Here is a 21,158-nt window from a genome sequence, read left to right on the forward strand (position 1 = left end):
AAAGCAGTGGATATTATTTCTTTGTTTTCTTATAGTCTTTTGATTTATATACATGAAGTATGAAGGGTTTTTGTTACCAACCTCTATAAAATATCCATGATCATTGCCTGAACATAATCAGCAAATACTATGTGCTTATAATAATTCATCACTAAAATTATAAGAATACATGAACTTTGATGGAATTCCCTGCTAGTAAAAGAAATGTCAGCCAAAATTAGCTTCATGGACTCCATACAAAGACCCATTAGATAGACACAATTCAGATGTTATGTTCAAAATATAAATTGCAGCATATCATTATGTCAGTAATGTGCTGCCCTTATCTTTTCTACAGATACATGTGATTCATGGAATCAGGGAGCAACAGCACAAGAAGAATTCCAAAATTTGTTCTTCTTGGATTTTCAGAAAACCCAGACCTTCAATTCCTCATTTTTGCACTGTTCTTGTCCATGTACCTGGTCACAGTGCTTGGGAACCTGCTCATTATCATGGCCATCATCTCACAGTCTCACCTGCACACACCCATGTACTTCTTCCTCTCTAACCTGTCCTTTGTGGACATCTGCTTCACCTCCACCACAGTTCCAAAGATGTTGCGGAACATCCAGACATGGAGCAAGGGCATTACCTATGAAAACTGTATCACTCAGATGTCTTTCTTCTTGGTTTTTGCAGAACTGGACAACTTGCTCCTGGCTGTGATGGCCTATGACAGATATGTGGCCATCTGTCTCCCCCTACATTACACAGTTATAATAAACCCCCAGGTCTGCATGCTGCTGGTTCTGCTGTGCTGGGTTATTAGCGTCCTGCATGCCTTGCTACAGAGTTTAATGGTGCTACAGTTGTCCTTCTGCACAGATATAGAAATTCCCCACTTCTTCTGTGAACTTAACCAACTGGCCCAACTTACCTGCTCAAACAATTTTCCAAGCCACCTGATGATTCATCTTGCCCCTGTCGTATTGGCAGCCACTTCCGTCAGTGCAATCCTTTACTCTTACTTCAAGATAGTCTCCTGCATACGTGCTTTCTCCTCAGTTCAGAAGAAGTACAAGGCCTTTTCCACCTGTGCATCTCACCTCTCCATCGTCTCCTTATTTTATAGCACAGGCCTAGGAGTGTACCTCAGTTCTGCTGTGACCCATAGCTCACACTCTGCTTCAAGAGCCTCAGTGATGTACACTGTGGTCACCCCCATGCTGAACCCATTCATTTATGGTCTAAGGAATAAAGATGTGAAGAGAGCTCTGGAAAGACTCTTAGGAGGAAAATAAATTGTCCCATTGTACTGGGCTGAAGGAGTCTCCGGGTTGCAGGAGAGTGGAATTGCAGAGTCATAGATTGGGTCTCTGTCTTTAGTTCATGAATTGAGAAGTTACATTTAAATATATCGTAGATGATCTGAAGAGATTTTTCAAAGGTGAAGAGCCCTTGCTGCTCTTTGAGAGGATCAGACTTTATTTCCCAGAACCAATGTTGTAAGTCATGATTGCCTGTACCTCCAGCCCCAAGGGATGCAACACCATCTTCTTTCTAGATACCAACACTAATAGTCACAATACTCTTACACATATGAATACATAAAAATAAAATAGATATTATAAATATGAACAAATATTTTCTAGAATCTCCATTAGTTTCATTTCTGTTGTCTACATAACATATGCAAGCAATATTACTAAGATTTTTGTTTTTTTGTTACGTTATGTTATATTATGTAATGTTTCTTTCACAAATGTGCGTGCCCTTTTATTTGGGGCATAGATGTTCAGAATGAGACTTTATCTTGATGGATTTCTCCTCTAATGAAAATGAAATGTCCTTCTTCATGTTTTTTGATTAAATTTCTTTTGAAGTCTATCTTATTAGATATTAGGATAACTACACCAGCTTGTTTTCAGGTTCATTTCATTGAAAAATCTTTTTTTCTACCCTTCACTGTGAGGTGATGTCTGTCTTTGAATTTGAGGTATGTCTTTTACCTGCATCAGAAGGATGAATTCTGTTATTACATCCATTGTGTTAGCCTGTGTGTTTTTATTGGCAAACTGAGACCATTGATATTAAGAGACATTAATAATTATTGATTGTTAGTTTCCATTACTTTTGGTTTTGTTGTGTTCTGTGGTATTGTGTATGTGTGTTTCACTTCTTTGAGTTTTGCTTGTGTGGGATTATCTATTTCTTGTGTTTTTGTATGTGTAGTTGCATTTCTTGGGTTAAAGTTTTCCTTCTAGTACTTTCTGTAGGGCTGAATCTGTTGATAATATTTGTTTATTCTGGTTTTGTCATGGATTATGATTTCTGGTCTATAGTTAATGAAAGCTTTGCTGAGTATAGTAGTCTGGGCTAGCATTTGTGGTATCTTAGTATCTATACAACATCTATCCAGGACCTTCTGTTTTTCAGACTTTCAGGTGTAATTTTGATATGTCTGCCTTTGTATGTTATTTGGCCTTTCCATTTGCAACTCTTTTTTTTTAAATATTTATTTATTTATTATGCATACAATATTCTATCTGTGTGTATGTCTGCAGACCAGAAGAGGGGACCAGACCTCATTACAGATAGATGGTTGTGAGCCACCATGTGGTTGCCGGGAATTGAACTCAGGACCTTTGGAAGAGCAGGCAATGCTCTTAACCGCTGAGCCATCTCTCCATTTGCAACTCTTAATATTATTATGTGGTGGGGGTACTTTTTGGATCAGTCTATTGGGTGTTCTGTAAGCTTCTTGTAGTTTCATAGACATGTCCTCTTTAGGTTGGGGACGTTTTCTTCTATGATTTTGTTGAATGTGTTTTCTGTGCTGTTGAGCTGGAGTTCTCCTTCTTCTATCCTATTAATCTTAGGTTTAGTCTTTTCATGGTTTTCCAGATTTCCTGGATGTTTTGTGTTAAGAATTATTTTCTACCCATGCCTTCCTCCAATGGGTGCTGTTTGGGTTTGTGGCTCAGGTGGTCACTCTTCCTCTACTTCAGGTGGGCTGTTCCTCTGGTGGTCTCTGACGCAGTTCTGGGGGCCCCTCTCCAGGTGCAGTCAGAGCCCATGCAGGTATGGTATGGAATAGCTGTGGGTGTTGGGAGACTACTCTATCATTGCTGGGCCTCTCCAAGTGCAGTGAGGGCCAAGGCTCTGATCATTGCAGATCTGGTGGGTGATGGTTGTGTGTATGAGGATGCCACTCTGGGGTCTCTGGGGTTTTGATTTTTGGGGACATGCCACAGTGTGTGCCTCTCAGCCTAAGGGCCCTCCTGCCATGGACACAGACACTGACTTCTCCAGTGATAGTCAGGGCCAAGGTTTGGGTGTTCACAGATGCAATGGGGATGGTTGTTACAGAATGACATTTAACTAAAGTTCCTTCCACTTTGTGTACTGAGCTGTTGTGACTATATGTGTATGAAACCATTCCTGTGTTATTCCTTCCACTTGTTAAAATGAACAACTAATAATCTATGTTTTGAAATTTTAGTTAGTTACCAACATTGGGTGCAAATTTGCTCCTCAAAACGGCAGTGTCATAGACATGTTGTAAGTGAGAGTCTGAGCTAAAGCTGTACCCTGACCAGATAAAGAAGATTGCTAATTAAACAAAAGCTGGAAATCACTTTTCTTCAGAAATGTGGGAAGTGAGTATTTGTATGCCATGAAGAGACATTATTTCTCTTATCTGCCTCTGCAGCCAACTACCTCTGGCATTGGAACTTCTAGTACCCTATTGGCACATGTCTGTAAGACCTACTGAAGTCCCCACATTATCTTCAAGGATCTTCTGTTCTACTAGTACATACCTATAGCACACATCCAGGTCCCCACATGATCTCTCAGGCTCTGCTAGCTCATAATTCCATCCCAACTCTAACTCCCATGCTACTCTTACTAACATGCTCCCTCCCACCAAGAACCTATCCCTTTAAGACTTACAGAGCTTTCCCCACCATTTGCTATTTTCTGTCCCCCTAAGATAGCCTTGGCAGTTTGAAAATATCTTTCTTTCCACACGTGGAATTGTCTAGGTTGGTGATTTCTTGGTGCCCTCGGTTATCCCCATAATAAATTATCCCTTAATTTATGTATTTATTGATAGCACTTCTTGTATTGCTATGATTCTATACTATTGACATCCAATTATTGATTTTAAGCAGTATATCACATTCTTTGAGGACTGAAAAACTGCATCAATATGGATTATATTTATCACAAAATTTTCAGAAATGATACAACTATAGATTCAACTTCATTAGTAGTTATACAAATATTTATTTTTTAATTCTTTATTTTTTACTAAAGATTCTCTTAAGTTCTCAATATGCCTCTATAAATGTGAATAATCAAGTTCATTCTATATTCTAAGCTTCTGAGCATGTGTACCATGGAATCTTGATTTTACTGTATGTTGTAGTTTGTCACACTAACATAGAGCTGAGAAAAACATTTTATGAAGCTTTCTTAAGGGACAGTTGAAATCCTCTGGGATGCAGTACATGTGTGTATGGAATAAACAATATCCTGACCTGTGTTCCCAGATCCATGGTGTGAATCATATATTTAGAGTCTTAAATGTGATTGAAATATGTTTATAAAATCATAAAGAATTGTTACTTAAAATATTGTGTGTAAAGTTCATGATGAAGTGACGATTTCTACTCTGCTGTGGGAACAGTGTTTTTGTTTTGTTTTGTTTTTGTGTGCAGCAATTCCTACACTAGATCAAGAACACAATAACCTGCATTAAGATTTCAAGGCTTTATTTTTGATTTACATGTATAGGGCATCTGTCTGTTTGGTATATGCAGGTGTCTGTGCTCCACAGGCAAGAGGATGGTGTTAGTTCCTGATTGTTATCAATTGTGCTCTGGTCTTCTGAAAGAGCACCATGTGCTGTTAACCACCAAGCTATTTCTCCAGCTCCAGTTACAGGGTTTGTTCTAAATTTTTAAATTAATTTATTTTTTATTGTAATAAGTATTATGTGAATTTAAGTAGTTCTTATGCGTTTTTTTACATTTTTCTAACATATATTTAAGTCATATTTTTCCCTCTCCCTTCATTCCCTTTCGTCTTTGTATTTTTTCTCTCCTAATAAGCAAAACTGACAACAACCAAGCAAAACAGAAGACATATACCCCCTCCCAAAACAGTGCACTTTGGTTTAATCATTTATTTCTATGCTGCAATGCAATCTGATATGGGGTGTGACTGAGCTTTTAAAAGAGAAACTGTTGTGAAACAGCACTATATTAGCACATTTTCATGCAAGCATAAAATGTAGGTTGAGTGTATTGCTCAGTGCCTCATTGCTCTCTATATTGTAGCCCCTGCACCTCCCATGAGCCCCTTGCTCTCAGACTGTTAGAGTTTCATGGCCTCTTTACAATAGGATTTTCTGTATTCATATTTGAGACTCACAAATGATAGAAATCATGAGATATTCATCTTTCTGTGACTGTTGCAGTAAGTTTCTCTTTCCGCTGCCCCCATTTCCCTGTAAATGATAAAACTTCATTATTCTTAGTTCTTTCCTAGTTTTATAAATGTATTTTGACCATATTCGCCTCCTTCCCAAAGTCTTTATAGTTTTTTAAATCTTTTCTGCAAATTTTGTTTCTTCTTTCTGTTTTTTCAACTCCTCAAGGGCTGTTTTTGTTGCCTTTGTACTTTATATATGTGTGGTCTTATACTGGACCATGGGTGACCTACCAGGGGAATTCAACCACTGCAAAATCTGGTTCTCCTCCAGAGCAGCAGAACTCACTGGCCAAGAGGTTCGTAACTAGGGTGTGGGTTCAATTTTTAAGTTCCCTATGTTTACTGGGTGTAGGAGAGTGTGTGTCACAGCTCTGGAGATGCAAATATATCCCAACATATCGGGAAGCCATGCTATATTTTGTGCCACAATAGGACAACTCTGGAGGGGTAGCGTCCCAATAGGACAGCTCTGGCGGCTGCGGCTGGAGTAGGGTATCTGAGCCCTGGAGAGGGAGCTGTCCTGACTTGTTGGGAAGTCATGCTACCTTAAGCTGGGGTGTGCTTAGGGATGATATTCCAGCAGGATTATAGTAATCCTGGTCTTCTCCTGGAGAGCAGTTACAGTTGGACTCTGTTCTGTTGCCTAAGAGAATGTTCTAATAGAGTTCGATCTGCTCTTCAACCCAAGATGTTACTTCTGCTAACAATTCTGCTAAAGCAGAACCCCCTGCAGAAATGTAGCGAGATTCTCCTCTGGCTCCAGAGAAAAGTTGTTCCTTTTTCTGCTCATCCTTACTCAGTTCCCCTAAGGAAAGGTCCCAGCAAAGTTCTTCTGTTTTTCTGCTATGTTCAGCATTGCTCCGACCCTCTAAGGGAGTGTCTCAGCAGGGTTTTTCAGCTCAGTCCCCTAATGGATGTCTCAGAACAATTCCTTTATTTTGGGTCATTGAATGAAGATCTTCATCCGAGACTATTTGGAGAAAGAGATTTATTTGGGAAGGAGGAGTCCAGAAGAGTGGCTGCCTCTCCCAGGGTGGTAAAGGACAACCTGCTGCTAACAGGCAGAGGAGCTTAGATAGGACTACTTAGGGGTGGAGTTTTCCAGGGAGAAGAGAGATTGGTTAGTTTTCCCTGTTCAGGGATTGGCTGGTTTACTGTGACTTAAGGTTTTTTTTTTTTTTTTCCATGAGATTTTTGCTCTAATAGGGACAGGACATATTTCTTTCACTGACTTTGATTCTCGAGACAGTCAGTGTTTTGGGCACTAGTTTCAGATTCAGGGTGTATTTCTTTGGTTGTTCAGCTTTCCCCCCGTGGATCAGCTATCAGATCTAGGGTGTGTTTCTTTGGCTCTGCTTTCAGAGTTGTGGTTCTCAGGGATTGGCTGTTTATCATTCTTTCCCTTGCCCCCCCCTCTATCTATCTATCTATCTATCTATCTATCTATCTATCTATCTCTCTAGATATCATCATCTATTATGTATACAGTGTCTGTCTGTATGCTTGCAGGCCACAAGAGGGCACCAGACCTCATTACAGACGGTTGTGAGCCACCATGTGGTTGCTGGGAATTGAACTCAGGACCTCTGGAAGCACAGTCAGTGTTCTTAACCTCTGAGCCATCTCTCCAGCCCAATTTCCTTGTCCCTTTTACCCTACACTAAGATTGTATCTGCCTTGACTATGAATGCTACGATGAATACTAGGAGTTCATGGGAACAACTGTAGCCCTGTATCCAGAAATCTTGTTTTCTTCTAGTTGTCCATTGCCTTTGGCTCTTAGAATCTTTCTTCAGTAAGACCTGAACCTTGAGAGGGTGGACTGTGATAAAATATCCCAATTATGGCTGAGAATTTCCTAGTCTTGTATCTTTCCACATTACAAGTTGTGGTTTTCTGTGTTAGTCATCATCTATTGTGATTTAAGTTTTATTAAAGAGATAGGAATTTAGAGATGCACTACTCTATGGATATTAGGATAAGTCACAATAGATCTGGATGGAGGTGGGTGGTCCTTGGACTTCCCACAGGTCAGGGAACCCTGATTGCTCTTCGAGCTGATGAGGGAGGGGGACTCGATAAGGGGAGGGGGAGGAAAATGGGAGGCGGTGGCAGGGAAGAGGCAGAAATCTTTAATAAATAAATAAATTAAAAAAATAAACAAAAAACAAAAAAAATATCAATTTAACAGAGTAATAGTAGTAGATCCTCCCCTAGGCTTCATGATTTATATACTTAGAGGTTCTCATCCCCTTGGCACTTTAACACTGTCAGTGATGTTTTTCCTCCTTTTGTGGATCTGACTTTAAATTGACCAAGAATGTGGTTGCAGCATTATTGCAATCCAGGCACAATTCTCATGGTTGCAATCAAGTGCTTTCTGATTGGATTTTAGGCCTGTTCCGCAGGAGGGAATTGATACCTAGTACAGGAAACTCAGTCGAAAGAGCAAGCCTGACAAGTTCTTAGACCTTAGGAAGAAATATTAGTACTATATTTTAGATAAATTACCATGGACACAGACTTCCTTCTAAATATGTATGCTTATTCCCATAGAAAAATGATAACACCCAGCTTTAATTAGAAAAGTATATATTTTACCTAATTACACATGCATTGCCGGTGACTCAAATCCGCAAAGTAAGTGACAGTTGAGAGCTTGGTCCTAAACAGTAACTTTATATTCCTCCATTCATAATTAAGTGTAGTTAGGAGAGGTCTCATTAGGGACCACACAGATAGCACACATGCGCGGTGCTAATTTCTGAGCATGACAAAGTCACTACAGCCATGACATCACAGTATCTGAATTAGGGAAATCATGGTGCCCTGCTCCTCCCAGATGAACTATTGGCCACTGCTAGATTCCTGTTGAGGGACAGTCATTCCCTTTAGTTTTGTAACCAGTGAGGACCCAACCAACCTTCAACAGCTAGATCCAAACTCATGACCCAAAAGATGATACGGTTTAATCTAAGTGGATCTGAAAAAATATCAATATAAGATGAAGGGAGGCAACTTGTAGGGAGGAGGCAGAGCAGGAGTAATAAGAATAGGAGGGAGTTAGGATTGATTTGTGCATGTGAGAATGTGTATGATACTTGTGGTAAATTGTCAAAATGAACTCAATAAAAGCTAAAGGAGAGGCTGGAATGATGGAGCAGTGGTTAGTAGCATTTGCTGCCAAGCAGACAACACAGGGTTTGTTCCTGGAATACACATATTAGCTTGCAACCGCCTCAATCTCCAGTTCTACAGAATACAGTCACCTCCTCTAGCCCCTGAATGATGGAGGAAGGTCATTGGTTAATAAAGAAACTGCCTTGGTCCATTTGATAGGCCAGCCTTTAGGTGGGTGGAGTAGACAGAACAGAATGCTGGGAGGAAGAGGAAGTGAGGCAATCGCCATGCCTCTCCTCTCTGGGCAGACGCGATGAAGCTCCAGCCCAAGATGGACATACACTAGAATCTTCCTGGTAAGACACCACCTAGTGGTGCTACACAGATTATTAGATATGGGTTAAGCAAGATATGAGAGTTAGCAAAGAAGAGGCTAGATATAATGGGCCAGGCAGTGTTTAAAAGAATACTATTTGTGTGTTGTTATTTCGGGGCATGAGCTAGCCAGGCGGCCAGCAGCTGGGTGGCAGGAACACAGCCCACAGCTCCTTCTACACCTGAAGGCCCTGTATAAACAAAATGCACTTACGTATATGGAAGCAACAACCAGAAACACAAAATTTGACATCAGTAGTGGTGGCAGTTTTCTGAAGTTTAAGTTTTCTATTGCCATCCACTGACCAATAATTTAAAGATACTGAGCTTGACTGCAGAGAGGTCATCTGTGTTAGATTTCAAGATATCAGGAGGCCAGACCTCTGGAGAGTAATTAAGATCATGGAGAAGTGATAAACAATATCACTGGTCCACTGTGAATCAGCAGAATGAAATTCTTGTTTTTCCTGGCCTGTGTCCCATAGGCCATCAGGTGGTTAAAGTCAGATGATGTAAGAAGAGGGAAATGTGCTCAATGAGCAGATGGAGAAAGTTTTAACCTTCTCCTCTGATGACCCTCAGAGTGTGCATTCTTGGGAAGGCATGGAGGGAGTATGATCATTGCTTCTGAGATCTTATATGTGTTTAGTTCTTTGTGCTGTGTGGTCTGGTTTTTATCTTCAGTATCCTCCATTCAGAAAGAACAGGGACCTTTCTCAAAGAGAATGTTCAGGTTAGTATCACTTTTTGTTCAGGATGTTATATTAAGACATTAATATTAAATTAATTAATTTTGATTTCCCTGCTTATAAGAAATGGCAGAAACAGCTTCCCAAATGAAAGAGGAAACTGTCAGAGGGAGAAATTTACACCAGTGTAAGAACTAGCCAGGATTCTACACATTTAAAGGTAATAGTAGAAGGTTGGCTGGTGGTTGTGCATGTCTTTAATCCAGAAACTCAGGAGGCAGAGGCCAGTGGATCTCTATGAGTTCAAAGCCAGCCTGGAATACAGAGAGATTTCAAGGACAACCAGGGCTACAACACAGAGAAACTCTGTCTCAAAAAGTCAAAACAACAATGACGACGATGATGTCAACAGCAGAAGCAGCAGCAGCAGCAAGAACAAGAAGTTAGGCAGTGAATGCAGGACTGTGATACAGAGAAATAAAGACATTTTGTTATTAGATGGGACTTACTGTACTGTTTTGATGATGATGAGAAAGATCAGAGAAAGGTCTTCTTAAAAAATCTTACAAGACAAGTTGGTGGGAAATGCTTTTCCAAATATCACTTCTCATTCTGTATGAACACACACACACACACACACACACACACACACACACAGAGAGAGAGAGAGAGAGAGAGAGAGAGAGAGATAGAGAGAGAGAGAGAGAGATAGAGAGAGAGAGAGAGAGAGAGAGAGAGAGAGCAGTTATTCCGATCTTTTAGAAACTGAATGTCTCTGTGAGGTTGTTGGTTGTTTCCTTTTTCTACGGAAAATGCTCTTCTCTTGTATATTAATGTGGTGACATTTATTTCCCTGATGTTGAATGTTCTCTTTCACTGTATTAGAGTTCTCTTGCTTTCTTTTCTCACAAATTGCATGCTTGCCTCTTTCTCGTCTCTTATTTCCAGGACTATGATCTTAGCAATGTGCAAAAGTTTGTTTTGTGTGCATAAATCAATCATAACCATATCTAGCTTGCCTCTTTTTTTACAGAAAAAAATCAGCAATAATCTATTTATTTTTATTTCCAGTCTTGCCATCAGATCATTTCTGTACATGTTTTCAGTGTGTTTCTCCATCTTTATTACTCCTTATTTTGCCATTGGCATTTCTGCAATGAGATGCATTCCCAAAAGTGGGAAGAATCACCTTCATGTCTTACTTAGAGGCACTCATTCTCCTCCTCATTTAGGTAACATTCATGTATTTGATTTGAGCATCCTCGAATACACAGCTCCATAGCACACATTAAGTTGTGATGAATCTTAAATCATGCATTTTGAAGTATTTCTTTCTTCAAATCTTATTTGAAAACTCTCAAGCTTACAGAAGTTTGATCTTAGATTATTTGCCCTCCTGATATTATCAATTGATTGCTACTTTATATAATTGGTTCACATGGACACAAGCTAATCAGCAATTAAGACTGAATGCTGTACAAGGTAGAAGTAGTCCTTGGGGTCTAGGAATGAAAGGAGGAGAGGAGTAATTGAGATTCAAGCAGCTACCGAATAATGCTTCAAGGGTGCAGAAGGCCTCATGGTCTGAAGTATGTCAGGTGATCCCAGTTTACAACTTGTTACATATACTTCCATGTCTAATTTTTATTTCATGGGAAACAAACAAAACATTACTTCAAAAGCACTGTGCATGTATTTCATCACAAGGCTTTTAAACAGAAAACTAGAAGACAGGAATTTGAACCCTTTCAGTACAAGGGGTGATGGGTGTTGAATGAAAGGGCAACACTAAGGTCTTGGCTACAATGATTACAGGCTGTATACCTGTGTGGAATTACCCTCTGAATCCCATGCTCATGAGTACTTACTAGGGATAAATTAAAATCCCAAATCAATGGCAACACAATAGAAACATTGTCTGGCATCACCATCACCCTTCCTTTGACTTTCCTATGCTTCCCTGCCCTACCACACTAAAGAAAGCAGGCAATACTTGCATTTCTGTGACTGTGGACATGGGGTTCAAAACAGGCAGAGAGAGGGCATGTGAGACAATGTAGTAGAGGAGGGAATGTGGTTAATGTTCTCTATATTGATGTATAGAAATGTGACATTGAGCCACAGCATTTTGGAAAAGAAAAGAGTACTGATGATACTAAATAAAACTGGATATAATTAAAATAAAAATAGCATCTATAATCTGACTCTATTAAGGTAAAAAGAATATACACTGTCCCTTTCAGCTTCAAGGTTATGTATTTCTTAAAAAGTGTGTCTCTACATGTCATATGTAAATAGTTTCTCATACATTGCTTATAAAATTCCCCAGTAGGATGCTAAGCCTGTCACAATGTACATGTAAATGTATACATACACGTATGCCAATGTTCTTTTCCCATTCTCTGCCTACCTTTTCACTAAATGACAGCCATAGCCACCTGGAAGTGAATGTTCATAGTGCAGATTGCTGTTTCCCATCTTATTGTATAATGGGCTCTGTGGATCAATTGCAATGGAGTTTTATATTCTTTTTCAAAAATTTATAATTATATCAATGCTGAAATAACATTTTTGCTATTTGTTCAAACTGTGGTTCACATTATAAACCAATTTCATTTCCTGTGAACCTTGATCAGTATCTGGACACACTTAGCTGTCATACAGGGGAGCCTCACTAGAAGCTGGGTTGCTGATATGCATCCTATAAGGCACAGTACATCCCTCTGCACAGAATGATCTTGTCAAAATGTCACATTCTTCGTATGAAGGAAGTCCTGATTGCAGTTCTCCAAAAATTCATAAGCCTTCCCGCCAGCACACACATGCATATGAACAGAGACATAAAAATGGCAATTCTTTCTCATTTTCCCTTTCAATTACATATGCTTTAATTTTCTTCATTGCATCTCCACTCTTTGTCATGTTATAATTGTTTTAAAACAGTTTTATTTATTATTATCTATACATATGGTCACATTGATTAAAAGTGTGAAATTTGGTGAATTCTGTGCATAGGCAAATATGTCAAACCATCACTCCAAAAGGCAGTGGATATTATTTCTTTGTTTTCTTATAGTCTTTTGATTTATATATATGAAGTATGAAGGGTTTTTGTTACCAACCTCTATAAAATATCCATGATCATTGCCTGAACATAATCAGCAAATACTATGTGCTTATAATAATTCATCACTAAAATTATAAGAATACATGAATTTTGATGGAATTCCCTGCTAGTAAAAGGAATGTCAGTCAAAATTAGCTTCATGGACTCCATACAAAGACCCATTAGATAGACACAATTCAGATGTTATGTTCAAAATATAAATTGCAGCATATCATTATGTCAGTAATGTGCTGCCCTTATCTTTTCTACAGATACATGTGATTCATGGAATCAGGGAGCAACAGCACAAGAAGAATTCCAAAATTTGTTCTTCTTGGATTTTCAGAAAACCCAGACCTTCAATTCCTCATTTTTGCACTGTTCTTGTCCATGTACCTGGTCACAGTGCTTGGGAACCTGCTCATCATCATGGCCATCATCTCACAGTCTCACCTGCACACACCCATGTACTTCTTCCTCTCTAACCTGTCCTTTGTGGACATCTGCTTCACCTCCACCACAGTTCCAAAGATGTTGCGGAACATCCAGACATGGAGCAAGGGCATTACCTATAAAAACTGTATCACTCAGATGTCTTTCTTCTTGGTTTTTGCAGAACTGGACAACTTGCCCCTGGCTGTGATGGCCTATGACAGATATGTGGCCATCTGTCTCCCCCTACATTACACAGTAATAATAAACCCCCAGGTCTGCATGCTGCTGGTTCTGCTGTGCTGGGTTATTAGCGTCCTGCATGCCTTGCTACAGAGTTTAATGGTGCTACAGTTGTCCTTCTGCACAGATGTAGAAATCCCCCATTTCTTCTGTGAGCTTAACCAACTGGCCCACCTCACCTGCTCAAACAATTTTCCAAGCCACCTGATGATTCATTTTGCCCCTGTCGTATTGGCAGCCACTTCCGTCAGTGCAATCCTTTACTCTTACTTCAAGATAGTCTCCTGCGTATGTGCATTTTCCTCAGTTCAGAAGAAGTACAAGGCCTTTTCCACCTGTGCATCTCACCCCTCCATTGTCTCCTTATTTTATAGCACAGGCCTAGGAGTGTACCTCAGTTCTGCTGTGACCCATAGCTCACACTCTGCTTCAAGAGCCTCAGTGATGTACACTGTGGTCACCTCCATGCTGAACCCATTCATTTATAGTCTAAGTAATAAAGATGTGAAGAGAGCTCTAGAAAGATTCTTAAGAGGAAAATAAATTGTCCCATTGCACTGAGCTAAAGGATTCTCCATGTTGCAGGAGAGTGTAGTTGCAGAGCCATAGATTGGGTCTCTGTCTGAAGAATTCATGTGTTCATGAATTGAGAAGGCACATCTAGATATTTCGTAGATGGTCTGAGGAGATTGTTCAAATGTGAAGAGCCCTTGCTGCTCTTTGAGAGGATCAGAATTTATTTCCCAGAACCAATGTTGGAAGTTCATGATTGCCTGTACCTCCAGCCCCAAGGGATGCAACACCATCTTCTGACCTTTCTAGATACCAACACTAATTGTCACAATACCTCTACACGCATGCATAAATAAAAATAAAATAGATATTATAAATATGAACAAATACTTCCTGGAATCTCCATTACTATCATACCTCCTTTGTACCCAACATATGCAAAGCACATTACTAAGTTCTTTTTTGTCTCTGTTTGTTGGAGACCAGCTTCAACAATAATGCCACTTTCCATGTTAGGGGTATGGGAATCATAAAAATAGTAAAGAGGGAGAAGATACGAGTAAAAATAATAAAACAGAAAATGTAGGGAGGGAGTTCCAGTGCATACTAAAATCCTGAATTTAATTTTCCTTATACTACATACCCCAATATAACAAGGGGAAGAAGACAAAAGTTTGCTTCAACATGATACAAAGGACAAGAACTGGCTGCAATACTTTGAAGTATCAAGTCATTAGCTTTCTGTTCTTTCGGAGTGAACCACTCTAGACCAAGTTGAAGGCAGCCATTCCCAAGGTCAAACATCCTATTTCAAAAGAAGAAGCAGAAGTATGCTTGAATTTCCTGACTATTGATCAGAGTGGAGTGGATCTACCTGTATGGTCGATCTTAATGTCAAAAGAATCAAGTAACCACAGCCTATGTCAGGATATGTAGACCTAACCATTGTTCACAATTTTGAGAAACCTCAAATTCTTTGACCTTCAGACACGCTATACATAGGCTCACATTTTTGGGCCTCCACATCTGCTATGCAACAACTTTCCCCTCTATGGTAGTCCTGGCTTCCCAAAGTTATTCCAAACACAAGACTGAAAGTATGTGGACATTTCCACTTATCTAACTGATCAACAATGCTTCAAAATAATGTATTAAAGTGTAGCACAGCTTTTGTCCCCGGATCATCGGGCTACCAGGCGGCCCTGTTTAGGTACTGAGGAGTTCCATCTGGATGGGTGAGTGTGTGCGATCCAGGGGCAGATTGACCCGGAAGAGAGCACAAACCCCCCCTCCCCCAGCTCCTTCTGCAGGGCTGTCTTTCTTACACCCGACCCCCCCCCCCCCACACACACACAAGTCTGCGTTATCTGCTAGGTCCTTTGCTCAGGAACAGTTTTCTGCTTCTACACTAAGGCTACCCACCCAGAGAGGTGAGTGCCTACCTACCGGGCAGGCCTCAAGGACACCCCCCCCCCCAAAGGGAGCACGTGCACCTTCAGCTTTTGCGGCAGGGTGTCCTGTGTTCTACTTGTCCCCGCCCTGCCCCCCAAGTTCTCCCTTCTGTCTGCTGGTCATTGGACTACCAGGCATCTATGTTTTGGTGCTGAGAAGTTCCATTTGGACGGTTCCTGCTTTTACACTGAAGAGTTACAACCAGAGAGTCAGTCACAGCAAAGTCTGGACCAAGACACCAGGTCTCTCCTGGCTCCATTTGAAGGAAGAGATGGGAAGGCGCCAAGGCAAGAATTCCTCCAACAACCTGATAGGCAACATGACATCACCAGAATCCAGATCCCGAAATAAGAAGAATTGTACACCCTACTCTAGAAGAATTAGAAGAAATTGACTCAAAAGTGAATTATATGAAAATAATAGAAGACCTTAAACAGGAGGTGAAAAACTGCCATAAACAATTAGAGATCACAAACAAAAAGGTAGAGAAAATAAATAAAGCGCTCAAAGATACCCAAGAAAACCAAGAGAAATAAGAAAAAGCAATCAAACAGGTAAGGGAAGTAGTTCAAGACATGAAGAATGAAATGGAAGTAATGAAGAAAACACAAACCGAGGGAAGGATGGAGATGGAAAATCTGGGTAAACGAACAGGAAATACAGAGACAAGTACTACCAACAGATTACAAGAGATAGAAGAAAGAATTTCAGACACTGAAGATACCATAGAGACAATAAACACACTGATCAAAGAAAACAGCAAGTCCAACAAATTATCATCACAAAACATTCAGGAAATCTGGGACACAATAAAAAGACCAAACCTAAGAATAATTGGGATAGAAGAAGGAGAAGTACAGCTCAACGGTCCAGAAAATATATTTAATGAAATTATAGAAGAAAACTTTCCCAACCTAAAGAAGGATATTCCTTTGAAGGTTCAAGAAGCATACAGAACACCGAATAGACTGGACCAAAAAAACCATCTCCTCGCCATATAATAATCAAAACACAAAACATACAGAATAAAGAAAGAATATTAAGAGCTACAAAGGAAAAAGGCCAAGTTACTTATAAAGGTAAACCTATCAGACTTACACCTGATTTCTCTATGGAAACAATGAAAGCCAGAAGGTCCTGGATAGATGTACTGCAGAAACAAAGAGACCATGGATGCAAGCCCAGACTACTATACCCAGCCATGCTTTTGTTCACTATAAATGGAGAAAACAAAATTTTCCAGGAAAAAAACAAATTTAAACAATACATAGCTACAAATCCAGCCTTACAGAAAATAATAGAAGGAAAATCACAAACCAAGGAGTCCAACAATAACCACAATAACTCAAACATCTAGAGACCCTTCACCAGCACAACTCAAAGAAAGGATACACACAAACTCTACTACTAAAAACGTGACTGGAATTAACAACCACTGGTCATTAATATCACTTAATGTCAATGGGCTCAACTCAACTATAAAAAGGCGCAGGCTAAGAGATTGGATACAAAAACAGGATCCAACATTCTGCTGTCTACAAGAAACATACCCTAACCACAAAGACCGGCACCTACTCAGAGTAAAGGGCTGGGAAAAGGTTTATCAAGCAAATGGACCTAAGAAACAAGCAGGTGTGACCATACTAATTTCTAACAAAGTTGACTTCAAACTCAAATCAATCAGAAGAGATGGAGAGGGATATTTCATACTCATAACAGGAACAATTCATCAGGATGAAGTCTCAATCCTGAATATCTATGCCCTTAATATAAAAGCACCCACGTACGTAAAAGAAACATTACTAAAACTCAAGGCTGCCATCAAACCACACACACTAATAGTAGGAGACTTTAACACTCCTCTCTCACCAATGGACAGGTCAATCAGACAGTAAACTAACAGAGAAATAAGAGAATTAATGGAGGTAACGAATCAAATGGACTTAACAGACATCTATAGAACATTCCACCCAAATTGGAAAGAATATACCTTCTTCTCTGCAGCTCATAGAACCTTCTTGAAAATTGACCACATACTCAGTAACAAAGCTAACTTACACAGTTACAAAAAAATATTCGTAACCTCCTGTGTCTTATCAGATCACCATGGATTAAAGTTAGGATTCAACAACAATGCTACCCCCAGAAAGCCTACAAACTCATGGAAACTGAACAGTCAACTACTGAACCACACCTGGATCAAAAAAGAAATAAAGAAAGATATTAAAGTCTTCCTCGAATTCAGTGAAAATAAAGAAACAACCTACTCAAACTTATGGAACACTATGAAAGCAGTTCTGAGAGGAAAGTTCATAGCACTAAGTGCCCACTTAAAGAAAACAGAAAAAGCACACATTGGAGACTTAACAGCCCACCTGAAAGCTCTAGAGAAAAAAGAACAGACTCACCTAGGAGGAGTAGAAGACTGGAAATAATCAAACTGAGGACTGAAATCAACAAAATAGAAACACAGAAAACAATCCAAAGAATCAATGAAACAAAAAGCTGGTTCCTGGAGAAAATCAACAAGATTGATAAACCCCTATCCAAATTAATCAAACGGCAGAGAGAGAATATGCAAATCAATAGGATCAGAAATGAAGAGGTGGACATAACCACAGACACAGAGGAAATTCAGAGAATCGTTAGATCTTACCACAAAAGCCTGTATGCCGCAAAACTGGAAAATGTAAAAGAAATGGACACTTTTTTAGATAAATACCATATACCAAAGTTAAACCAGGACCAGGTGAACGACCTTAATAGACCTGTGAGTCGCAAATAATTAGAAGCTGTTATCAAAAACCTCCCTACCAAAAAAGCCCAGGACCAGATGGTTTCAATGCGGAATTCTACCAGAACTTCCAAGAAGACTTAATATCTATACTCCTTAATGTATTTCACAATATAGAAACAGAGGAGTCATTGCCAAATTCCTTTTATGAAGCTACAGTTACTCTGATACCAAAACCGCACAAAGACTCAACCAAGAAAGAGAATTACAGGCCAATCTCACTCATGAACATCGACGCAAAAATCCTCAACAAAATACTGGCAAACCGTATCCAAGAACACATTAGGAAAATTATCCATTATGATCAAGTAGGCTTCATCCCAGAGATGCAGGGCTGGTTCAACATACGAAAATCTATCAATGTAATCCATCATATAAATAAACTGAAAGAAAAAACCATATGATCATTTCATTAGATGCTGAAAAAGCATTTGAAAAAATCCAACATCCCTTTATGATAAAAGACTTGGAGAGATTAGGGATACAAGGGTCATACCCAAATATAATAAAAGCAATATACAGCAAGCTGACAGCTAACATCAAATTAAATGGAGAGAAACTCAAAGCCATCCCACTAAAATCAGGAACATGACAAGACTGTCCACTCTCTCCATACCTCTTCAATATAGTGCTTGATGTTCTAGCAATGGCAATAAGACAACATAAGGGGATCAAGGGGATTCGAATTGGAAAGGAAGAAGTTAAACTTTCGTTATTTGCAGATGATATGATTAGTACACATAAGCGACCCCCAAAACTCCACCAACGAACTTTTACAGCTGATAAAAACCTTTAGTAATGTGGCAGGATACAAGATCAACTCCATAAAATCAATCGCCCTCTTATACACAAAAGATATGGAAGCAGAGAGGGAAATCAGAGAAGCTTCACCTTTCACGATAGCCAAAAACAGCATAAAATATCTTGGGGTAACTCTAACCAAGGACGTAAAAGATCTATTTGACAAGAACTTTAAGGCATTGAAGAAAGATATTGAAGAGGATAGCAGAAAATGGTAGGACCTCCCCTGCTCTTGGATTGGGAGGATCAACATAGTAAAAATGGCAATTCTACCAAAGGCAATTTATAGATTCAATGCAATCCCCATCAAGGTCCCATCAAAATTCTTCACAGATCTGGAGAGGACAATAAACAACTTTATATGGAAAAACAAAAAAACCCAGGATAGCCAAAACAATCCTATACAATAAAGGATCTTCTGGAGGCATTACCATCCCTGACTTCAAACTCTATTACAGAGCTACAGTGATGAAAACATTGTGGTACTGGCATAAAAACAGAGAAGTCGACCAATGGAATCGTACACAAGATCCGGATTTCAACCCACAAACCTATGAACACCTCATTTTCGATAAAGGAGCTAAAAGTATACAATGGAAGAAAGAAAGCATCTTTAACAAATCCTGCTGGCACCACTGGATGTCAACCTGTAGAAGAATCAAAATAGACCCAAATCTATCACCATGCACAAAACTCAAGTTCAAATGGATTAAATACCTCAATATCAGTCTGAACACACTGAACCTGAAAGAAGAGAAAGTGGGAAGTACCCTACAACAGATAGGCACAGGAGATCGCTTCCTACGTATAACCCCAGCAGCACAGACATTAAGGGCAACATTGAATAAATGGGACCTACTAAAACTGAAAAGCTTCTGTAAAGCAAAGGACACTGTCACTAAGACAAAAAGGCAACCTTCTGACTGGGAGAAGATCTTTACTAACCCCGCAACAGACAAAGGTCTGATCTCCAAAATATATAAAGAACTCAAGAAACTAGACTTTAAAATGCTAATTAACCCAATTAAAAAATGGGGCAGTGAACTGAACACAGAATTCTCAACAGAAGAAGTTCAAATGGCCATAAGACACTTAAGGTCATGCTCAACCTCCTTAGCAATCAGGGAAATGCAAATCAAAACAACTTTGAGATATCATCTTACACCTGTCAGAATGGCTAAAATCAAAAACACCAATGATAGCCTTTGCTGGAGAGGCTGTGGAGGAAGGGGTACCCTCATCCATTGCTGGTGGGAATGCAATCTTGTGCAACCACTTTGGAAATCAGTGTTTCGGTTTCTCAGGAAATTCGGGATCAACCAAACCCTGGACCCAGCCATACCACTCTTGGGAATATACCTAAGAGCAGCCGATCATATGACAAAAGCATTTGTTCAACTATGTTGATAGCAGTATTATTTGTAATAGCCAGATCCTGGAAACAACCTAGATGTCCTTCAATGGAAGAATGGATGAAGAAAGTGTGGATATATACACATTAGAGTACTACGCTGCGGTAAAAAACAATGACTTCTTGATTTTGCATGCAAATGGATGGAAATAGAAAACACTATCCTGAGTGAGGTAATCCGGCCCCCAAAGATGAACATAGGATGTACTCACTCATAATTGGTTTCTAGCCATAAATAAGGGTCACGGAGTCTACAATTGGTGAACCTAAAGAAACTAAATAAGAAGGTGTACCCAAGGGAAAACATAGTTATCCTCTTGCCTATGGGAATTAGACAAAATTGCCGGGGAGGAAAGTGGGATCTTGGGGGTGGGGTGGGTTGGGGGTAAGGGGAGATGTGGAGAGAAAAGGGAGAAGGGGAGGATGGGGGGAACTTGGGGAAACAGGATGATTCAGATAAAGGAAGGCTGGATAGGGGAGCACGGAAGCACAATTCTTAGTTAAGGGAGCCACCTTAGGGCTGGCAAGAGACTTGAACCTAGAGTGGCTCCCAGGAGCCCAAGGCGATGTCCCCAGTTAGTTTCTTGGGCAGCTGAGGATAGGGAACCTGAAACGACCCTATCCTATAGCAATACTGACGAATATCTTGCATATCACCATAGAAACTTCATCTGGTGATGGATGGAGATTGAGACAGAGACCTACATTGGAGCACTGGACTGAGCTCCCAAGGTCCCAATG

The 21,158-nt window shown here is 39.8% G+C and overlaps 2 protein-coding genes across 2 annotated transcripts; both read left to right on the forward strand.

Annotated features, from left to right (window-relative positions):
- Nucleotides 1–350: 350 nt before the first annotated feature.
- On the forward strand, nt 351–1,283 carry LOC121432436 (olfactory receptor 1082-like). Its single transcript, XM_041630405.1, has one exon. The coding sequence runs from the start codon at nt 351–353 to the stop codon at nt 1,281–1,283; it is 933 nt and encodes a 310-aa protein (XP_041486339.1).
- Nucleotides 1,284–13,056: 11,773 nt separating this feature from the next.
- Nucleotides 13,057–13,989, forward strand: LOC121432439 (olfactory receptor 8-like). The gene has a single exon (XM_041630409.1). The coding sequence runs from the start codon at nt 13,057–13,059 to the stop codon at nt 13,987–13,989; it is 933 nt and encodes a 310-aa protein (XP_041486343.1).
- Nucleotides 13,990–21,158: the final 7,169 nt, after the last annotated feature.

The sequence above is a fragment of the Microtus oregoni genome, unplaced genomic scaffold (genome assembly GCF_018167655.1).
Source record: "Microtus oregoni isolate MIOR12 unplaced genomic scaffold, Mior012 000034F_ref0000314, whole genome shotgun sequence".
Taxonomy (NCBI): Eukaryota; Metazoa; Chordata; class Mammalia; order Rodentia; family Cricetidae; genus Microtus; species Microtus oregoni.